A 17,896-nucleotide genomic window follows, 5' to 3' on the forward strand; every position below is an offset into this window, starting at 1 on the left:
CACAACCTGGTGCAATACCTGTGACTGTGGGACAGCAACTACATGACCTGTTATCTGACCAACAGGACAAATACTGTCACTGTGACATCTTCGGAGAAGTCTCCCAAATTAATCAGTGAGTGTTCCATCTGCATACATACATTTATGTTTAACTTGAAAGTATCAGATCAGTGTCATTCAATGCACTAAGTAACAATCATTACCAGTGAGTATCCTGCTCCCTGATTAGACAAGCCACAGATTGCTTGTTCTCTCCAGCTTTAAACCAAGGCAAGCTCCTTTCCAAGTATTTTGGATAACTTTATTTCAATGTTCTCAATGTTCTTCTTGTTTAAATTCAACTCTGATGCAGAATGCATTCATTAAAAAAAAAAAAAAAAAAGAAAGAAAAGAAATCTTACCTCCAAGCTGTAGAGATATTTGAAACTGGTTTTTTGATTGGCTGCCTTTTCCACAGCTTGAGCTAATTTTACTGCTCCTTTACCACCAGCTGACCAGTGATGGCAGGGTACAGCATCAAATGCTCCAGACTCCTTTGCAATCTTACACACCAGATCAACCTCAGCTGGAGAGTCAGTTCTGCCAACCAAACAGTCCTCTCTCATTATTTTGTTTAATTAGTTCTCTGTTACAACCTTACAAACTTACCCTTATTTTACCATCAGCAGTGGTAAAGTAGATGTATATATAGAAATTGTGCCATATACATAATGCATTTATGTACAGCATATGTATTTACATGTTTCAAGAAAATTTTGTAATTGTTATAGCTAATTAATATGGAAGATTATCAGCTCTGTAATAGTATATACTTTTTTGGATGGTTTTAGAACATTAGGAACAAGCTAAAAACTTAAATATCGTTATATTCATGATGAAAAAAGGAAATTCTTTAATAGCTTCTTTGTTCGTGCCAAATTGAATAATTTAAAAACCATGAAAAGTGAGGAATTTGAACAAGAGTAATGAAAGAACAGACTTACTTGAAGACGTTCAGAGCAACCACAACAGGAACTCCAAAGAGCTGAGTAATTTGAATCTGTTTCTGTAGATTACAGCAGCCATCAGCTACCAGCTGGAGGTTCTGTGCAATTAAATGAAAATTAATGGAAATGGTAAGATACATAAAGTCTTCTCCAGCCAAAGAAATTTCCATAAATTTAAGTGAACATAAACAATGATCAGCATTGTTTATGTTGCAGGCAAGTGAAATTCCTCCAGACAAAAGTATTCTGGCACTTATTAATTCTCATTCCAATTGATAAGCATCAGATATATTTAAGTAACTAAGCAGTGTCCAAAATTTGTGCATGAACCCATTGCTCTCTTCTGAGACACAGGAAGATGGTGCAGCTGATGAGTGGTTGCTTGTCATTATTGTGAAAGGGATTTTGCTGTTTGCAAAGTTTACAAACAGGCTGCAGTAGCAGGGTTGGGTTTGACATACAGATGTGTCAGGTGCAGAGTTCATGTACGCACATCCATAGACTACCCCAAGCACATTGCTGGATTTCCTTATTTACTCTTTTACCTCACACTTTGTAGGCTTTGTCTCAGTTGTAACAAAACACATATCCTTAGCTTCACACAAGCAGAAGATCACAACTTGTCTGGAGTGAAGTGACGAAGAAAACAAACCAGCAGAATTCACTCTTTGTTTGAAGAGTGACATCCCACCCCAAATGTGAAGCATAAATATATAAACCTTGTTTTATAATTGTCAGGTTATGCTATCATTAATTTCGGGGAGTGTCTTTGACCCCTACACCATGCTGCTCTTGTGCTTCTATAAATGCCTGCACATTGATCAGTCTGCAAACTTAATGGCCCTGGAAAAACTATTGAGAAAAGATTATTTTTCAGTTATTTCAGTTTGTTATTACAATCCATCACACAGTCACACACACCATACACCTGGGAGGGGTAACACAAAGGGGCTGAGGGAGGATGAGGTGGTTTTAGTTGTTGGCAATGCCCATTAGAGATGTGCACTGAATGTCAGCTTTAGAGCAGGCTATTGTCAAACCTGAGGCTGCACACTGTCCAGCCAGAGCAAGGAGAAGTTCTGATTCTCTGTACACCATATTATTTTGTACCTTTAAACAAAACCCTCTTTAAAGTTTTATAACAGTTCCTCTTACCTCTTCTGTGTATTCTTTCTTCAAGGGGGCACCAGCAGTTACCTGGGATCAGGTAATAATAAACAAGCAAAGTCATCACAGATTGATACTTGTCATAACCCTAAAGGGTCTGAAGTGCAATTTTGCTGCCTTTCTGTACTGCCAGTTAACCCATACCAGTGCTCACAGCATCACAGCCTGACTGCAGCTTGTGTTTTATTCCCACACAAACATTAGCAACACCTCCTATTGTGTTTGGGTAGCAGGACACAGGTAGTGCCTCAGCAATTAGCTGCAAAAGACTACAAGGGGAGGCAGCTGGATCTCATTCTGCATGTTGTTACAGCACACCAGCAGTGCAAAGACAATAGGCAGCAATTTCCAGCAGCTGAAGAAATAACAGCAACACAGAAGAACATCATCTTTGATGTTCTTTAATTACTGCCCATGGCAAGGAACTGCATGCAAGTAATTGGTTGGAAAGCACAAAGGTAGACATGCAAAGTGCATCACAGGGGTACTGGGACACTGTGCTGAGTCTCCAAGGAGCACATAACATCAGTCCCAGGCACCAGACTTACTTTTGTCTCTAGCATTAGTCCTTTTTATAGTTAACCTTCCAGTAAAAGTATCTGGTACTCTACATGCCTCAGTGATGAATGCATCACATTTGTAAACAAATGAAACCTTTAAACTTCTAAGGACACAAGTGAGACAGAAATAGAGACAGTTATTAAGACATATTTAAGTCCTATTTTTGCTAGATTGAGTGATAACACATGTGAAAATATACTTGCTTTGATAGAGATGGAGAAATGTAATTCAAAATAAAGAAAACATGCATCAGAAATGATACTAAAATGATAGAAAATTATATCATTACATCATCTGAAAGACTGAAAAGGGTAGCTCAGCTTTAACTCTTAGAGAAGATTAGCTGTAAGGGAAACCATGCCTTCTAAAATTTTGTGGCTGTGGAAACAGCTCTGGTATTTTCCCCCAGTGTGACTGTTTCCCTGGCAGCATCACTCTTCAGCGTGCTGCTGGGCAGATGAAAGTGCTCCTAGGAGTTAAGTGTCTCTCTGCTTGGCTAGCACAGTCTGATCTGACTGCACATTCGGGGAGCATTTCTACAAACAGTAATCTTTAAAATCTCTTTGCGGCTTAGACAGCAAAAAATTATACACTGGCGACTCTTGGTACACCCAGAAAACACTTGCAAAATTTCATCAGTTACCTCAGCATCCCCAAGGGAATTAATCTGAGCAACATAAAAGGACATAAGGAGTACCCATTACTGAAGTGAAAGAAATGTCAAAACCTTGACTAACAATGTTCTCTACTTCCACTCACATACTGCAACTCGAACTTGTCTCATTCCTCCTCGGCTGTCAAATTTCCCAGCCTGTGACAACTTCAGTGCACTTACAAATGCTGTTTCAAAAGGCAGGGAAAAGAGTATCTATCTCTTACTGCTTTTTTTTAATGCAATAACTTTGCCTTCCTCTGCAAGATATAGTACTTCTTCAGAGCTCTTTTGTCCGTCATCTTTCATTTGTGACTTAGTTTTAGAGACAGCATTAACTTTAGTGATAACATCTATACAATGAAGAATATCAGAAGGGTTATCTAAATACTGCCCCATAGACTACCCCAAATATTTCTTAAATCAAGGTATTTTACTTATTTCAAATATTAGCAACAATTTGATTTTTCCAAGAAAGGTGCAAAAACTTACATTTGGCCCACCTCCATGCATCTTCAAAGCCCTCACTGTAGCAACAAGTACAACCACACTGGGAACCAAGCCAGATGCTCTGCATTTGATGTTGAAGAATTTCTCCATCCCAATGTCAGCACCAAAGCCAGCTTCAGTTACTGTTAAACATTAAAAAAACAAAACAAGACCACACATTAAACATGCTTTTGGTTAAACACTGGGGGATATTTCTACTTCAGCATACACTGCGCTTAAATACACACCAGTACTCAGTTTTCAATGAACTTTTAAATAGAGGTCTATTTACATTACTGAGTCTGATTAAAAACCAATTCTCAACTCAGAAATAAATTTTCTTATTCTTATAGGTACAATATGCCATCAAAGGTAGTTCCATGGGGGGGAAAACCAAGCAATCTAAATTAGTTTGAATCAAAGTACTTAAAAAAATACATAGTCCTCTAAAATCACTGTTTTGGTGCAATTATGTGTAAAAATATTGCAAATTGTCAGATATAAGACTTTCCTATATTATTCCTCCTCCTTTGATTTCACTAAAGATGTGCCTTCATCACCATTAATGGACCTGAATTCTCCTAGGTTTGCAGAACTTCTGGTGATCTCTTGCTTTTATTGAGAGGATGTTTAGTTATAAACACAAACCAGCAGTTACAGCCACATCTCAGTGTTGAATATGATGTTAAATAACTAATTTGATAATGGGATTTTGCACCAAAGAAGTCAGACATGAATGTAACATGACTCAAGAGAAAAATCTGTGCAGAATTAGGACACACCTGTCAAAGTATGTTTAGTGGACCTACAAATAAAGAGAAGATAATCTGTATTAAAGGACACTAGTCTCTTGAGCGTGAATTTGTTCTGATTTGTCAAATAGAAATTATTTTAATTGCTCCTTTTAAAATCCAAGTAATTTCTTTATATTAGACAAAGACAAGCACAGAGCAAATAAAAAAAAATTAGGGATTAGATCTCCTGTTGGCTGAAAATTTACTGATGCAACAATTTCCCACCAGAACACAATTAAGAGCTGGGCTCAGTGCACACTTCTTAAAGATGTGAAGGGACTTTCAGGCAGACAAGTCAGGGCAGGAAAACAGCTTGCTCCAGAGGCTTCTGGACCTGACTCCATGCAGGGCTGGTAATATGTTCTCATAGCCCAAATCAACTTGCAAAAACTTGTAAATTCCCTTCTCTTTCCCTCTTGACAGCAGTTTTGTCTCTCATACTGAGGAGGGGAAGGGACCACAAATGGTGACTGAACATTTCAAAATTGGCAACCTTCAGCAGGGTCAAAGAGGAGGACATACAGATCTGCTCTGTTGCTGTGGCAGAAAGCATCGCACTGTTGGCAGCCGATGCACTTTAGGAAGTCCCAGCATTTGTCCTAACCCCACTGGTCCTGTTCCACCTCTTCTTCAGTTTGCACAGGCTGAAACAATTGCCTGGATCTGCTCTAGGGAGGAAATGGCTGCTGGGGCTGCGAGAGGAAGCAAGTAGTAGCAAACAAGGGGGAGGGCCTGCTGGGGGGAGCAGGGACCTCTTGAAATAGTAACATGGCAAGTGTCATGATTAACGTTCTCCTCAATCACTGTAATAACTATATCATCTTTTTCTAAATAGCCCTGAGAAAAACAGACACACCAAACATGGGAAAAAAAAAAAAAAAGATGTTTACACAAATGCAGTAATTCATAGGAGCAAAGCTAATGCCAGGATAAGTCCCATTAAAAGCAGAGCCAGGGATCACATTTCTGCTTTCCACTAACCCTCATTCTTCTTCTCCAGTCTCTTATGTGGCATAGGGTGATTAATGGGAACCCTGAATTAGGAATATATAACCACGATCAATCTTTAATATAAACAACAGATAAACTACCAAGTGCTTGAGAGGGTGGGAAAATAATTTGTCTCTTACAGAGATTGCCAGCACATATACATAGCAGTCTCCTAACATTTCCAAACAAAGTTTCCAGGGAGTTAATCCATTGCATGCCAAGCCTTTTCAAGGGTCAGCTTCCCTCTGAGAAAGGGGGGACTGCAAGTCTGCCTTTCAGTGGGAGAAAAGCCGAGATGTCAGCCTTCCACAGCAACTGCTCGCACAGCAAGCCACCCTTTGGGCAGTCCAGGCAGCCAGGGCCGTGCACTTTCCATATTCTTTGCAATCTTCCCTTTGATACAGAGGATAAAATTCACTTTTGCATAAAGAACCCAAATACTGTGTCAGAGTTCACCAGAGTGAGTGCTACAACATGGAGACAGGGATTTTTTCATTGGAAGTGGAGGAAAGGGAGACAGACGCCAGTGCTTTCTCCAGAGTGCGGAAGGAAACAGGATGTAGTAGAAAAGCTGCCTGGATGAAAGTTGCAACTCCATTTTATTTCCTCCAAGGAATATTAAGAAGATAGAATAACATGCCAAGCTATTATATTTTAAAATCTTTGTGATGAAACACTTAATAGAATTACTTTCAGATTGTTTCCTGCTTTCAAATGAAAGCGTCAATGAAAAACACAGACTACGAATGGGAAGTTTCAAACTACTCTACACTTAATGATCATGAGATAAACCAGTTAATCACTTTAAATGTAACAACAAAAATTGAAAGTAGTACGTGGTGAGCTAATCACTTTACATGTAACAACAGAAAATTAAAGTACTACGCAGGTCCATTTATTTTGACAATAATTTCTCATTCATAGTTTGTCATAGAAGAGAATTACAGGTGAAAAATAAATTTTGGGCAACAAACATCTACTTTAGTAGCTGTGGCCTGCTGTACTTCAGCTGAAGAAAAGTTTATGACACTAGCACTGCTACTGCCTATACATTTTTGCCCAGTTTCAGTTCCCCCTTCCCAGATGGCTGTTTATCCCATGCCCTGCCAAGCGACCATTTCCCAGCTCCATGAATCACAGCTACCCAGGCTGCTGACCTGAAACCAGGTAGGGGGTTTGCAATAGGTACCAGCATGGTGTTAATTGCTTGCTTTGATTTCCAGACCACAAATACAGTTCCAATGCAGTTTTAATGAAAGTAAAGAGGTAAATGATTTGCCTTCAGCAAGCTCACAGAAAACACACAGGAATTTGCACTTCCAGGCTGAGAACACAACTCCGCGGCAAACATATACTAGATCAGTGTTATTACAGTCCCAGGCCTTGTTTTGCCTTCTGAATCCCCTCCTTGCACTGACCAGACTCAATGATGAGCTGGACAAGTGGTAAAGATTATCTTCTGGGTGCAACTTTCAGTCAATACAGTTCTCTAGACTCTCACTGTGTCGTCATATAAAGTGCAAAACTTAAAAGTGCAAACCTGTTGCTTGATTTTGTGCTTGAGTTTTAGAGCCTAAACATCATAAAGAACATTGGAATGAGAATTAAAAATTAAAATATCATGTATCAGCAGTGCTGTTAGGAACACAGGAACTGTGTTTGTGGCCTGGAAATCAAAGCGAATCAAAGTATCAGCACTACCATTGCATTACTGTTAAGAGTGGGCTATAGGTCAAACCTAGCAATTAATTTACATATATATCAGAATAAACTGCATCAAAATGGTCAAATAAGGTAAAATAATTTATTCTCATAAAATATCCACGAGTGTGACCAAAAGCAGCTCATTCTTACATATCTAGGTAACTGTGGATCTTAGGTCAAAAAGCCAGCAGGCAAAACACAACACACAATTGCTACAGGTCTTTCTAGAGATCATTTATGTGACATTCACTTCACCCACTCTTGCTACCAAAATCATCAGTAAACCATAGTTTTCTTTCAGAGCAATAACCCAAAAGATCAAAATTAGTTAAGTGGAAAATGGGGAAGGAGAAGCCCATAGGGGTGAAATTGGGCAATAGAGAGAAGTCTGTTGGGTGGTGCAAAGTCAGAACAAACTCTCTTCACTGGAGTCTTTAATTCTATTTCAGGGTTCAGGCAAATGAACAAATCCCTCTCACGGTTTTGTTTCTTGTTTATAATTATCACAACCTCCTTTATGTAATTACTGCCTTATCAAGGACATCTGGGAATCACCTACATGTGACATTAGCTTAAATAGACAGTGTCATGTGTTAAGCAGCTAATCAGACTTCACCGTCATTCTTAATACAAAAGCTAATTTTTCTCCATCTAAAAATACATCTATCTTCATAAAGCTGCATAAAGTGGTTCCACATTATGCTTACATTGATATAGTGCTTAAAAGCCTTACAGAAAGTGATGTTTGGAATATTTTTCAAAAAGCTATTTCACCCACAATTGAACTTGATGCTTATTGAGGGTAATTTCTAGTGAAAGTATCTTTTCCCTAGTCAGCCCTTTGTATCAACAAATCAACGTCAAAATAAAGCATTTGTACCATAAAGGGCCAAGTCAGATGCACACACATGAGGCAAAGTTGAGGACGAGTTGTGAGCCTGGATTCCTGAACAATGTAAAAGGAAATGGAAACTCTGAGCTGCAAGTTGCCATTTACTCCCCGCATGTAAACATATCTGTTCTTGTGCAGCTGTCTGCTGGTAAACTCAGGAAAGGAAGAGCTCAAAGTCACAGAAGCACATGAACTGTGAACCTGGAGCAGGAGATATGCTAGCTATAAAGTAACTGATATGTTCTTTTTTAAGTGAAAAATATCAAGGTGTGCTATCGCCAAAATAAACCAGGATGATCAGTGATTTCTCTAACAGGATATTGTATTTTTGTTAGTAGAGCTAGGGATGAATAACCAGATGTTTGCCCATTCTGACTCTAGAAATTATTTGATGTGAACTTCCATTATTATGACTGATTTTGGAATGTAACAAATACTTTCTTCTCCCCCTCCCCACCCCCCCCCAACAGAGGGAGTTTTCCTGTTCATTTTTCTTTCCGCGCATTCTCAGATGCCATGGAACACAGGAACTCACTGCTACCACTGCTGAACACAAAGTCCAGCACAAAACTACACATGAATATGCCAAGCCTGAACATTTTCCATGCCATGAAGAAAATATTTTGCACTGCTTGTTAAAATTTTATGTTGTTGTTGTGAAGTCTAGAAGAAAAGGTAATAGGAAAAATATTTACCCCTAAGTTTAACAGACCATAAGCTAATTGGATGTAATCTGTACTTTCCATCTTTTGCTAAAGAAAGATGCCAGGGCAGTATTTGCCCTGCTGACATCAGGGCACTGGAGGTTTCTGATTGTTGACACCCAATCCATGCTTTTGACTGAACCAGCAGATATGGCAATTCATTCTGCCTTCCTTCAAAGGACACTTATTATCTCCTTTGGCTGAGCCTCAGGCCTCGGCTAACAGTCACTGCCTGCTGGCAGCAAGGGCTGCACAGGAAACTTGGCTCCCAGGAATACACTTAATTTAAGTGCTGGTTCCCTTGGGACTCCATAACAAGCTGTTTCAATCTTTTCCTCAGAAACATTTATTTTTCCATAAGAAAGTAATTTTACCATTGAAATGCAGAGCAGCTTTAAATAAGAAACTAAAGGTTACCTCATAACCTCTCACAGTTACTCACTTTTAATATCATTTGCTGTTAACTTTCCAAGAGCATCCTATACATTAAACAAAAGAATATTCACAATGATTCATACAGATCATTCCCAGACTATATACAAAAAAGAAGTACAGAAAATTCATTTATTTACTCCAAGCCAGACAGGTGAAGAAAACTTTTACATCTCAATCCTCTGACAATTAAGGATACAATTCCTTTTTGTGGGTGTTAAAGGCCTGTTTATGTATTTATGCTGCAGATGTTGGACTTTAAATTCAGGGTGAGAATCAAACTGAAAACTCCAGGAGCTGGCAGGAGTAGCACTGTGTGACAGAAAGCATGCTCTGCACATCTCCACAGCTCTGCTTGCCTCCCTGTCTTGAAAATATGCAGAAGTGCAACTGCAGTCATTCCTGCCTCCAAACCACCAATTTAGGGCATGGTTTTACACCGTGGCTGAACCAAATGAGCACCTTGACTTGCTGAAAGGGTAATTCTTGCTCATTCTTAAGTCTTCTGCCTTTTTCTCCTGCTCTGTCCCTGCTGCTCAAACTTTTTGGCATCCATTTAATTGGAAGGTGAACTGTTGCAAATTTGCTAAACAGAAAGCAAAAACATACAAAAACACACACACACACACACAAAGTTGCCAGTTTTTCCACTGGGCTATATTTGAATTAGTTGAAGTAAGACCAGACAAATATCTGAACATGTTCAAACAAGCAGCAGAAGCAAGGGAAGGAAGGAAGATACATTTCAGCAGTGGAAAACTTAATTCTTCCCTAGCCACCTTGTCAAACCATATTCCGATACTTTGAATGTAAATTTGACATTTTCTTGCAGCTCACTATAGTAATGAGCTCATTATTTAAATTTATTACTAGAGATTAAAAACAGAAGATGTCTTACAAGTCACAAATGATTCAGTCTAATAGAAACTAAGTGAGCTGAATGTGGCTTCATGAGCTACACATTTCTTTGAATCGCTCTGCTAAACCTGCTAGGTTTTACAGTCACTTTCTCTTAATTTCTGTGTCCTATAGCCATGAAAAGATATGTAACTCTTAGGCTAAGTGTCATGAACTGCAATGCATAGTTGAACACACTAACCAAATATACACAGTCTCCCTCCTCTTCTGTAACCTCCTTCTGTTACAACATTAACCAGAAAAATTCAAACAAAAGAACTGGGAATTTCAGGTTGCATCCTTTCACCATTCATAGCACGTTTTCTTTGAGGTAACAGAGTAACATTTGCTCATAAGACAGATGACCACGTTTGGAGCACAATTAATGGCACAGGAATAAGGCAATTACATTACATACTTTAAAGATCACCATGGTCTTTGGCAAAAGAATTATTAGTCTTCTGGTAATTACAAAATTAAAACCTCACCACCTCTCTATTTAGAGTTGTGTGGAAGGAATAATTAACAGCAGCACTGATGACTCTTCATTTAAGGCCATTCTTTTACAATTCTGCAAGGAGTACATTAACTTATGGTACACACAGTGTTTCCCTAAGGGCTTAAAATAAATTTCATCACACTTAAACCATGTTACTCAATACATATCTCACTACCAGACTTTCATTTACTTCCACTTTTAAAAGATCCAGCTGGCTGAAGCACCTTTCATCAGAGTGAAATTGCTTCCTGTTGAGCTCTCAGGTTTTGGGTCCTTCTACACTCTCCTTAAAAAAGCTACTGAAAATGGACTTGCAACATGCTTTGAGAATTCATGTTACAAGCATCTGGAAAACACTAACTTCAAGGGGCAGGCAGAGAGCCTGAAAATTTCTTTGCTTGAAAAGTTCTAAACATTTCATCAAATGGTCATGAAGCAAAGCATGCTTTAGCACCAATATTGTAGTGGGTTGTTTTTTTTTTTAAAGAAAATACGGGATGCAAAGAATACGGGTTTGCCTCTTCCTGAGGCAAACCACCATTTCAGCACATGCCCTGGAAGAAGACATACTTTCTGAAGGGCAGCAGAAACACAACCGGGCAATGAGTGATGATACAGGTCGTGATGAGGAACACAGAATTTTTGCAGCCAAACAAGCAGCCACCAGAACCTCTCAAAACTCTGAGACAAAATCCATTTAGGCAGCATCTCCCACCGCATGATGGGCTGTGGGTGCCAGGAAATCCCTCTGCCAGCCGCCCTCATCACAGAACAAAAGCAGCTGTGCGCAGACAGCGCAGGAGCGGCGGCAGCGGCGAGTGCCACACAACAAAGGGCCGCTGAATCGCGATGATCAATGCTGCTGTCACTGGCGCAGTCACCCGGGGCACGGCAGGCACAGAGTCATCCATCACTGCCCTGAGAGCCCACACCGCAGTGCACACAGCCACTCGCCCCGGGCAGGACCCCCCGATTGGGCACACTTGGAGAAGCATTCTGCACTCCGCCCTTACACAATCTGGGGAGCACTTATCACACACTATGATAATCATTTTGCCTGTCTTTTCTGTGTACCCATGTAGTGCATCCTTCTCCCAGAAGGACAAACAGGTTCTGGTGTTATTTCATCCCACTTAAATCTTTACTAGGAGACAGAATGCCTTCCTCACATGATTGGCCTAGGAGAGGACACCAACAACACTCTTGACAGCACAACTACATCTTTTAGAAATTCATGGGAAAGGGCATTTCCTGTTATGCATCCCCAGGAAGAAGAGTATTATTCCCCTGCATGAGCAGTTTGTCTTGATGTAAAAATGGCCTAGTGAAACATCTGACACAGAGGCTGTAAATTACTCTACAAGACCACCCCAAGACCTTTGCTGGAGAGTGGAAATTATTCTACAAAGAGTACAATATGTGTGTGTTAAGCACATACAAACTTTAAGATATCAATAAACTGAAAGATGTTTCATAGAGACAGAGAACACCAGGTACTGTTAGTAGTATTTTAGGAGACAGGAAATAATGCCTAGTGGTGAGAACGTGCAGCATAAGCCACAGGAGAGCAGAAGAGGGTAAAAGAAGCAAGCAGGTAAACCTCATGGTGCTGCACAGACTTCATGCAATAGCCACATACAGGGAGAAATGTAGCAGAAGCAACTTCAGAAATCATGAAAGCTCTCCAATACTTTTTGCAGGTAGGCGTTAGTTTGGTTGCAATCACCTGCATTTTAAAAATAATATATACAAAACTGGTATTTGAACCTCTACTCAAAGAGTAAGATTGATGATCTGTGTCAAACTTATTAATTTATATTTGCTGTTTTCCCTATAATTTTTGGATAAGGAAAAAAACCTCAACTGGTTCAAACTGCTGTTGAAAATAATTGTGTCTGCTAAATTATATGATGCCATGTGTAATTTATCTTACAGAAACAATTACAAGCTGAGGAGAGAGACAGTACTAAGGTCACACACTAACAAATCCCATCTTCCTACATTGAATTCCCAATTAAAAAAATGCAGTCAAAATCAAAATCAAACCAAACCATAATTCTGCTGGTTTACATGACAAATCCTTGCAACCGCTCACAGCTAAATCAATTCTTTAATGCCTATGGTGAATTTATCCACTTAACCACAATCCATGTAATCAGGGCAACAGAATTGCCATTGCAAACTACCCATTACCATTTCTGAAATATTTCTACATTATTAGTTGTGCCTCCTTACTACAGATTATAAATTATTAATTTTTTTTTCAATTCCTCTTCATAATTGCCCATCATCTTGTCATCTTAGCTACTCTATCATCCTTTAGCCCTCCCCCACATTTTTGTGCTTTCTTGCTCCTGGTGCAGTGAAGACCCCCAAAACGTACACTGAATTCCTAATGGGCTTCTGGGCAGGCTAAACCTGCAACCCTTGATTTATGAAGCTGTTACTCAGTCCCTTGGGAGCTCTGTTTGAGATGCTGTAGATGGAGGCAGCACAAAGATACCGTGTCCTCATGCATGCAAAATATCTGCTTGTCCCTGAAGCTTCATTCCCACTCAGGGCTCGCAGCCAGTGCCAAGCTGAAAATATTTTAGAAGCATGTCCCTTATTCCTGCAGGTAGCAAAGCTGAAGAGCTTGAGACTGTCAGCTTCAATAAAGCTGTCAGCATAGAAAGCCAGCAATAAAGGGGCCAAAAAATAGGCCCACCATGTAAAAGACAGGTAGGCCACCCAAAATTTAAAAAAGGCTGTAACCTACATTTTCTCTTATTGTAGCAATCTAACCTGTTTCCTCAATCAAATCAAATTAATTAAACAGCAGCTTTATAAAACTGCAAAAATTAAATTACAAGGCCAGAGCATTAAACTGACCCTGAGATACCATTCTGGATATTAATCTTTTCTTTTAATGTATTATTTTATAGAACCAGACAGCAGCATTTGAACACTTTCAAATATTGTCAGCAGCCGACCTTCAAAAGCACCTTGGCTCTTTGCCAAAACACCACTCTTCCCATCAACAAATCATACTGGCCATACATAACCTAGCATTATTTGCAATCTCATTAACATGTTTAAAAATGGTTTAGAAACAAATTTACATCCCTAGACATGAATTCTTGAACTTTTCTTTAAAGCTAATCCAATTAGATGATAAAATCAGATATGTAAACAAACATACTTTCTGTTCTCAAAGAGAAATAACTATTTTTTGTAATTATTTTCTGTTAAAATACCCAGCATACAATAAAACATACAGCTTCTTGCCTGAAAACTAAAAAATCCCAACAAAACAGCAATTTAAAGTTAGTATATTTTCAGAGAAATCACAGTGTTTTTCTTTTACATTGTATTACCATAGGGTACTTCATTTCTAAGGAAAAAACAAAACATCTGTAAATAGAAATATTTGGAGCCTTTAGCATCTGCACTTTTCTTCCAGGAACATCTAAAGACATAATCTTAACCTTTTCCCCAAACCACATTATTTTAATTGGGCTCACAGAGAGGGCAGCACAGGATGAAAAGAAAACATATCAGAGTTCTGATCCTGAATAAGAAAACGTAGCTTTAAATAATGGTTTTTGAAACCCCTGTTAACAGAGGTCTCAGTGGGCCTGAGCTTATTGAATACTAGAGGAAAACAGAAAATCAACTCTGCAAAATGCAAATTTGTGCTAGATGCTATGAAAACTTTGCCTACTTTAATTACTGTAATCAGAAATGGAAATACATATATTTATGTCCTTTTCACATTCCATGTTTGTATTGACTTCTCTGGAGCCTTGATGAACTAAGTCACCCGTTCCAAAAGTAAATATGCAAAATAAATAAACAAACATTGCCCCTTCAATACGTGTACATTATTAACAACTTTAATTACAAAAGCTCTCAGAAAACAAAACACTTCTGCCTGCAGATTCAGAATGAGTCAGAAAATAAAAAGTAAACACTGGTTTCTCCAACATGAAGTAAATATCTGAAGAAAACTAATTCTTACACAAGTTGTGCATAAAAAGAACACTAGGTTTCAGGATCAAAAGGTCAGTAAACCAACCAAACAAAAATCTAATAAAGAGCTAGCATTTTCAACTGATATTAAAAATAAACCATCCACTAAAATTAAAATTCAGCCTTTGAAATGGGACTTGAACTCTTTATGCATACTCTGCCCTGCTGACCCTTGCTAAAGGGTGTAAGTCAATATGAAATACTCACAAATGGAGAGAGGATGATGGATTTTCTGCCAAATAACCCTAAGCAAAAGTAACGCTGTTAGCTGGGGAGCCTGCTTTTATTTCCTTTGCCAAGTGATGAATTAAGAGAACTTCCTAGCATACATGATGTTTTACTGCTTGCAATTTTTTTAAACCCTGGTTCTTTTCTTCTTATAAATAAAAACAACACAACCAGCCGGCAACAAGAGAACAAAAGGAACTGCTTCTTATGTGTTGGGAGTTTTAAAACTAGGTAAGATTGTTAACTTGGGGAGGGAAGGGAAAATCAACAGAAGTTGCTATGTCATCACTTTCTACTCACTAGAATGGTATTTTATTTATCAGGAACTGGGCAGTGCCTCTACTTTCTGAATGAATGACAGATCCTTCCCATCTATTTTTACCTCTGCGTAACTATCCTGAGACTGAGAATAATGGATAGCCCTTAACAGTTGTACACTCCATTTAGTTTATGAATATGACTGCCAGAGGAAAGAGTTGTGTTAATCTCTAACATGTTGCAGAAGAGGTCAGCATAAAGGACATTAAAATACCATGTCAGCTTGTAAGAAAATTCCTGATGCATGTTTAAGTACTGGCAGCTGCCCTGGCTCTACAAAAGCCTGTTACCTTAAAGTTCCTGTTACAGCAGTGCTTGTCACCTCCCCTTTTACTATGGAGAGACAGTTTTTGCCCCCAAGAAAGTTCATAAACTGGAAGAACACATGGAGAAGAATGGGATTACATGTGCAGCCACAGAGGCTGAAATTACTTGCTTAAGGCCAGAAAGCCAGTGAAGGATGGAGGTGGGAATAAGATGTATGGCTCCTGTCAGGCACTGCAGTGCCACAGACCAGGAGGTCTCCAGCAGAGACTGTGCTGCTGGTGGCAGGTGATGGACTCGGCAGCCTTGTCTCCTTGTCTTTCACTGGGCCAGAAAGAGGAGACAGGACAGGATTCCTCATGGCATCAGCTCCTCAGGAGCCAGCCAGAAGAAACACTCACATGGCCCTTCCCGCCTCCCCATCATCACAGCAGCACATTGCCCAGGTGTACAATCCCATCCCCAACACTATCTCACTCTGCTCTGAAAAACCATACGAAGGGAAGAAAACATGGAATTCTCAAATAAGCTACACACATCCAGTTCTCTGCTTGTTTGTGACCCAGCCAGCTCAGTGGTGGTGTGGCACTTCATTCAGCACACAGCCAAAGCACATGTGCCCCTGCACAGCTCCTAGTCTGTGAGAAAACCATTTAATTCCTTTTCCAGTGAGGCACAGAGCAGCATCCATCCACTCAGAAACAACAAAAACCCCATTGAAAATAACTGTGAGAAGGCCACACTATCTCTTAATTATTTTCTGTCATGTAGCCATTAAAATTTCTTTCTTCATAGTGAAATCACCCATTAATTCAAAATTCTCTAAATGTACAAATTAAAATGCCTGGTCTCTCACATGACATCTGGCATGAGAACAGTGGTAACTCCTGGTCACTAGGAGGAAAGGCAATCAAATAAACAGCTTTGCTATCCTGCAGGGTTAACTTCTTGAGTAGAAGATAATGTCATTATTAATTACATAAGCTCTAAAAGAGAGGAAAAGACAGAGCAAGCTGCTACGCTAAGGAACAAGTGCCAGAACCTGCAAAGGAAATGCAAACAAATTATAAGGGTCTTCAGCCCCACCAATTAAAACAGAGAAGTTAATGATGTGAGGATACTGTAATATATTACAAATGGAATTAAAAAACCAAAATACACAAGAACCGAATGCACTTCTTTTAATAAAGTGTGAATCAGAGTTTTCAAAACCCTAGAAGAAGAAAAAAAATACAAACCACAATGCTTGTATCAATGTCTCAAGCTCCTTTCCTTTGGGTGCCTTGTGCCTGAAAAGTATCAAACCTATCTTCAGGTAATGGGGGGAAGTCTGAGTGACTACACACTTGATGTTTTTTCTAACATTTAATACTTGTTAAACCATGTCCACAGAAAGACTGAGCAACACTGATGGAGTTTATTGGCAATAGCAAAGCTTGAAAAGGTATCACAGGTGAAAAGGTTCTGTGGATTTATGAAGAGCAGAAATGGAATAAAAACTATTTGCAGTAAAGAGGAGTTACTGCCATTGGAGAAAAGTGACAAAAATCTGACCTATGATTTGGGAACTTCATACTTGCAAACATCAGGGAGGAGTTGGGGAACCTAGCAGTATTGAGTCAGTCACAGTCATGTATGGAAAATGTGTGCTTGAATAGTTAGTCAGTATTACTGAAAATTATCACTTGAGAAAGAGAGGACTAAGCTGCAACACAGTATTACAAAAAACCAGATCAAATGAGTCCCAATTGGCTATGGCAAGAGTTAAAAATCCTAGCTGGTTTCAAGCTGGAGCTAAGTCAGTTTATGCAGGAGAGACCACTTGATATGCTTGTCAGATGAAGCAGAGAACTCAGCTAAAAGGCTGATGATTTATAACCACATGTTATTTTATTCCTGTAAATTGCCCCTTGCAGTTCTGGATATAAACAGCAGATTTGGGAACAAACATTTACAAATATGCTTTGTAGCAAGGAAAGACTAAGTGAATTTCCAACATGTTTTTTTTTTTTTTTTTTTTTTTTTTTTTTTTTTTTTTTTTTTTTTTTTTTTTTTTTAATGAAGAAGGTAAAATCTCACTACAAGACAGTCCATAATTTAGGAGGCTTTGTCTTCAAAACAGCACCACCTCCCTGCCTGGGAAAAACATAAGTTTTTTATGCCAAGTGTGATATTTGTCAGACATAATTCAATAGTCCATGATCAATACCAACTTTCAGTTTTGAGTTCAGCTTTGCATAATTTATAGGATTTCAAATGAATTCAGCTCTGAAATACAGTGATATATGATAATGAAGTTAATGCTAGG

General features: G+C 39.0%; 1 protein-coding gene across 1 annotated transcript in view; it reads right to left on the minus strand.

Annotated features, from left to right (window-relative positions):
- Positions 1-17,896, minus strand: part of MTHFD1L (methylenetetrahydrofolate dehydrogenase (NADP+ dependent) 1 like) — a 139,191-nt gene that overhangs the window by 59,756 nt on the left and 61,539 nt on the right. The window contains exons 19-22 of the mRNA XM_058801095.1: positions 3,859-3,998; positions 2,142-2,183; positions 984-1,084; positions 402-579 (exon numbers count right to left, since the gene is read on the minus strand). Of these exons, the coding sequence (XP_058657078.1) occupies positions 402-579; positions 984-1,084; positions 2,142-2,183; positions 3,859-3,998 (461 nt within the window). The remainder of the gene's footprint in view (positions 1-401; positions 580-983; positions 1,085-2,141; positions 2,184-3,858; positions 3,999-17,896) is intronic.

Source organism: Ammospiza caudacuta, chromosome 3, assembly GCF_027887145.1.
Source record: "Ammospiza caudacuta isolate bAmmCau1 chromosome 3, bAmmCau1.pri, whole genome shotgun sequence".
Lineage (NCBI taxonomy): Eukaryota > Metazoa > Chordata > Aves > Passeriformes > Passerellidae > Ammospiza > Ammospiza caudacuta.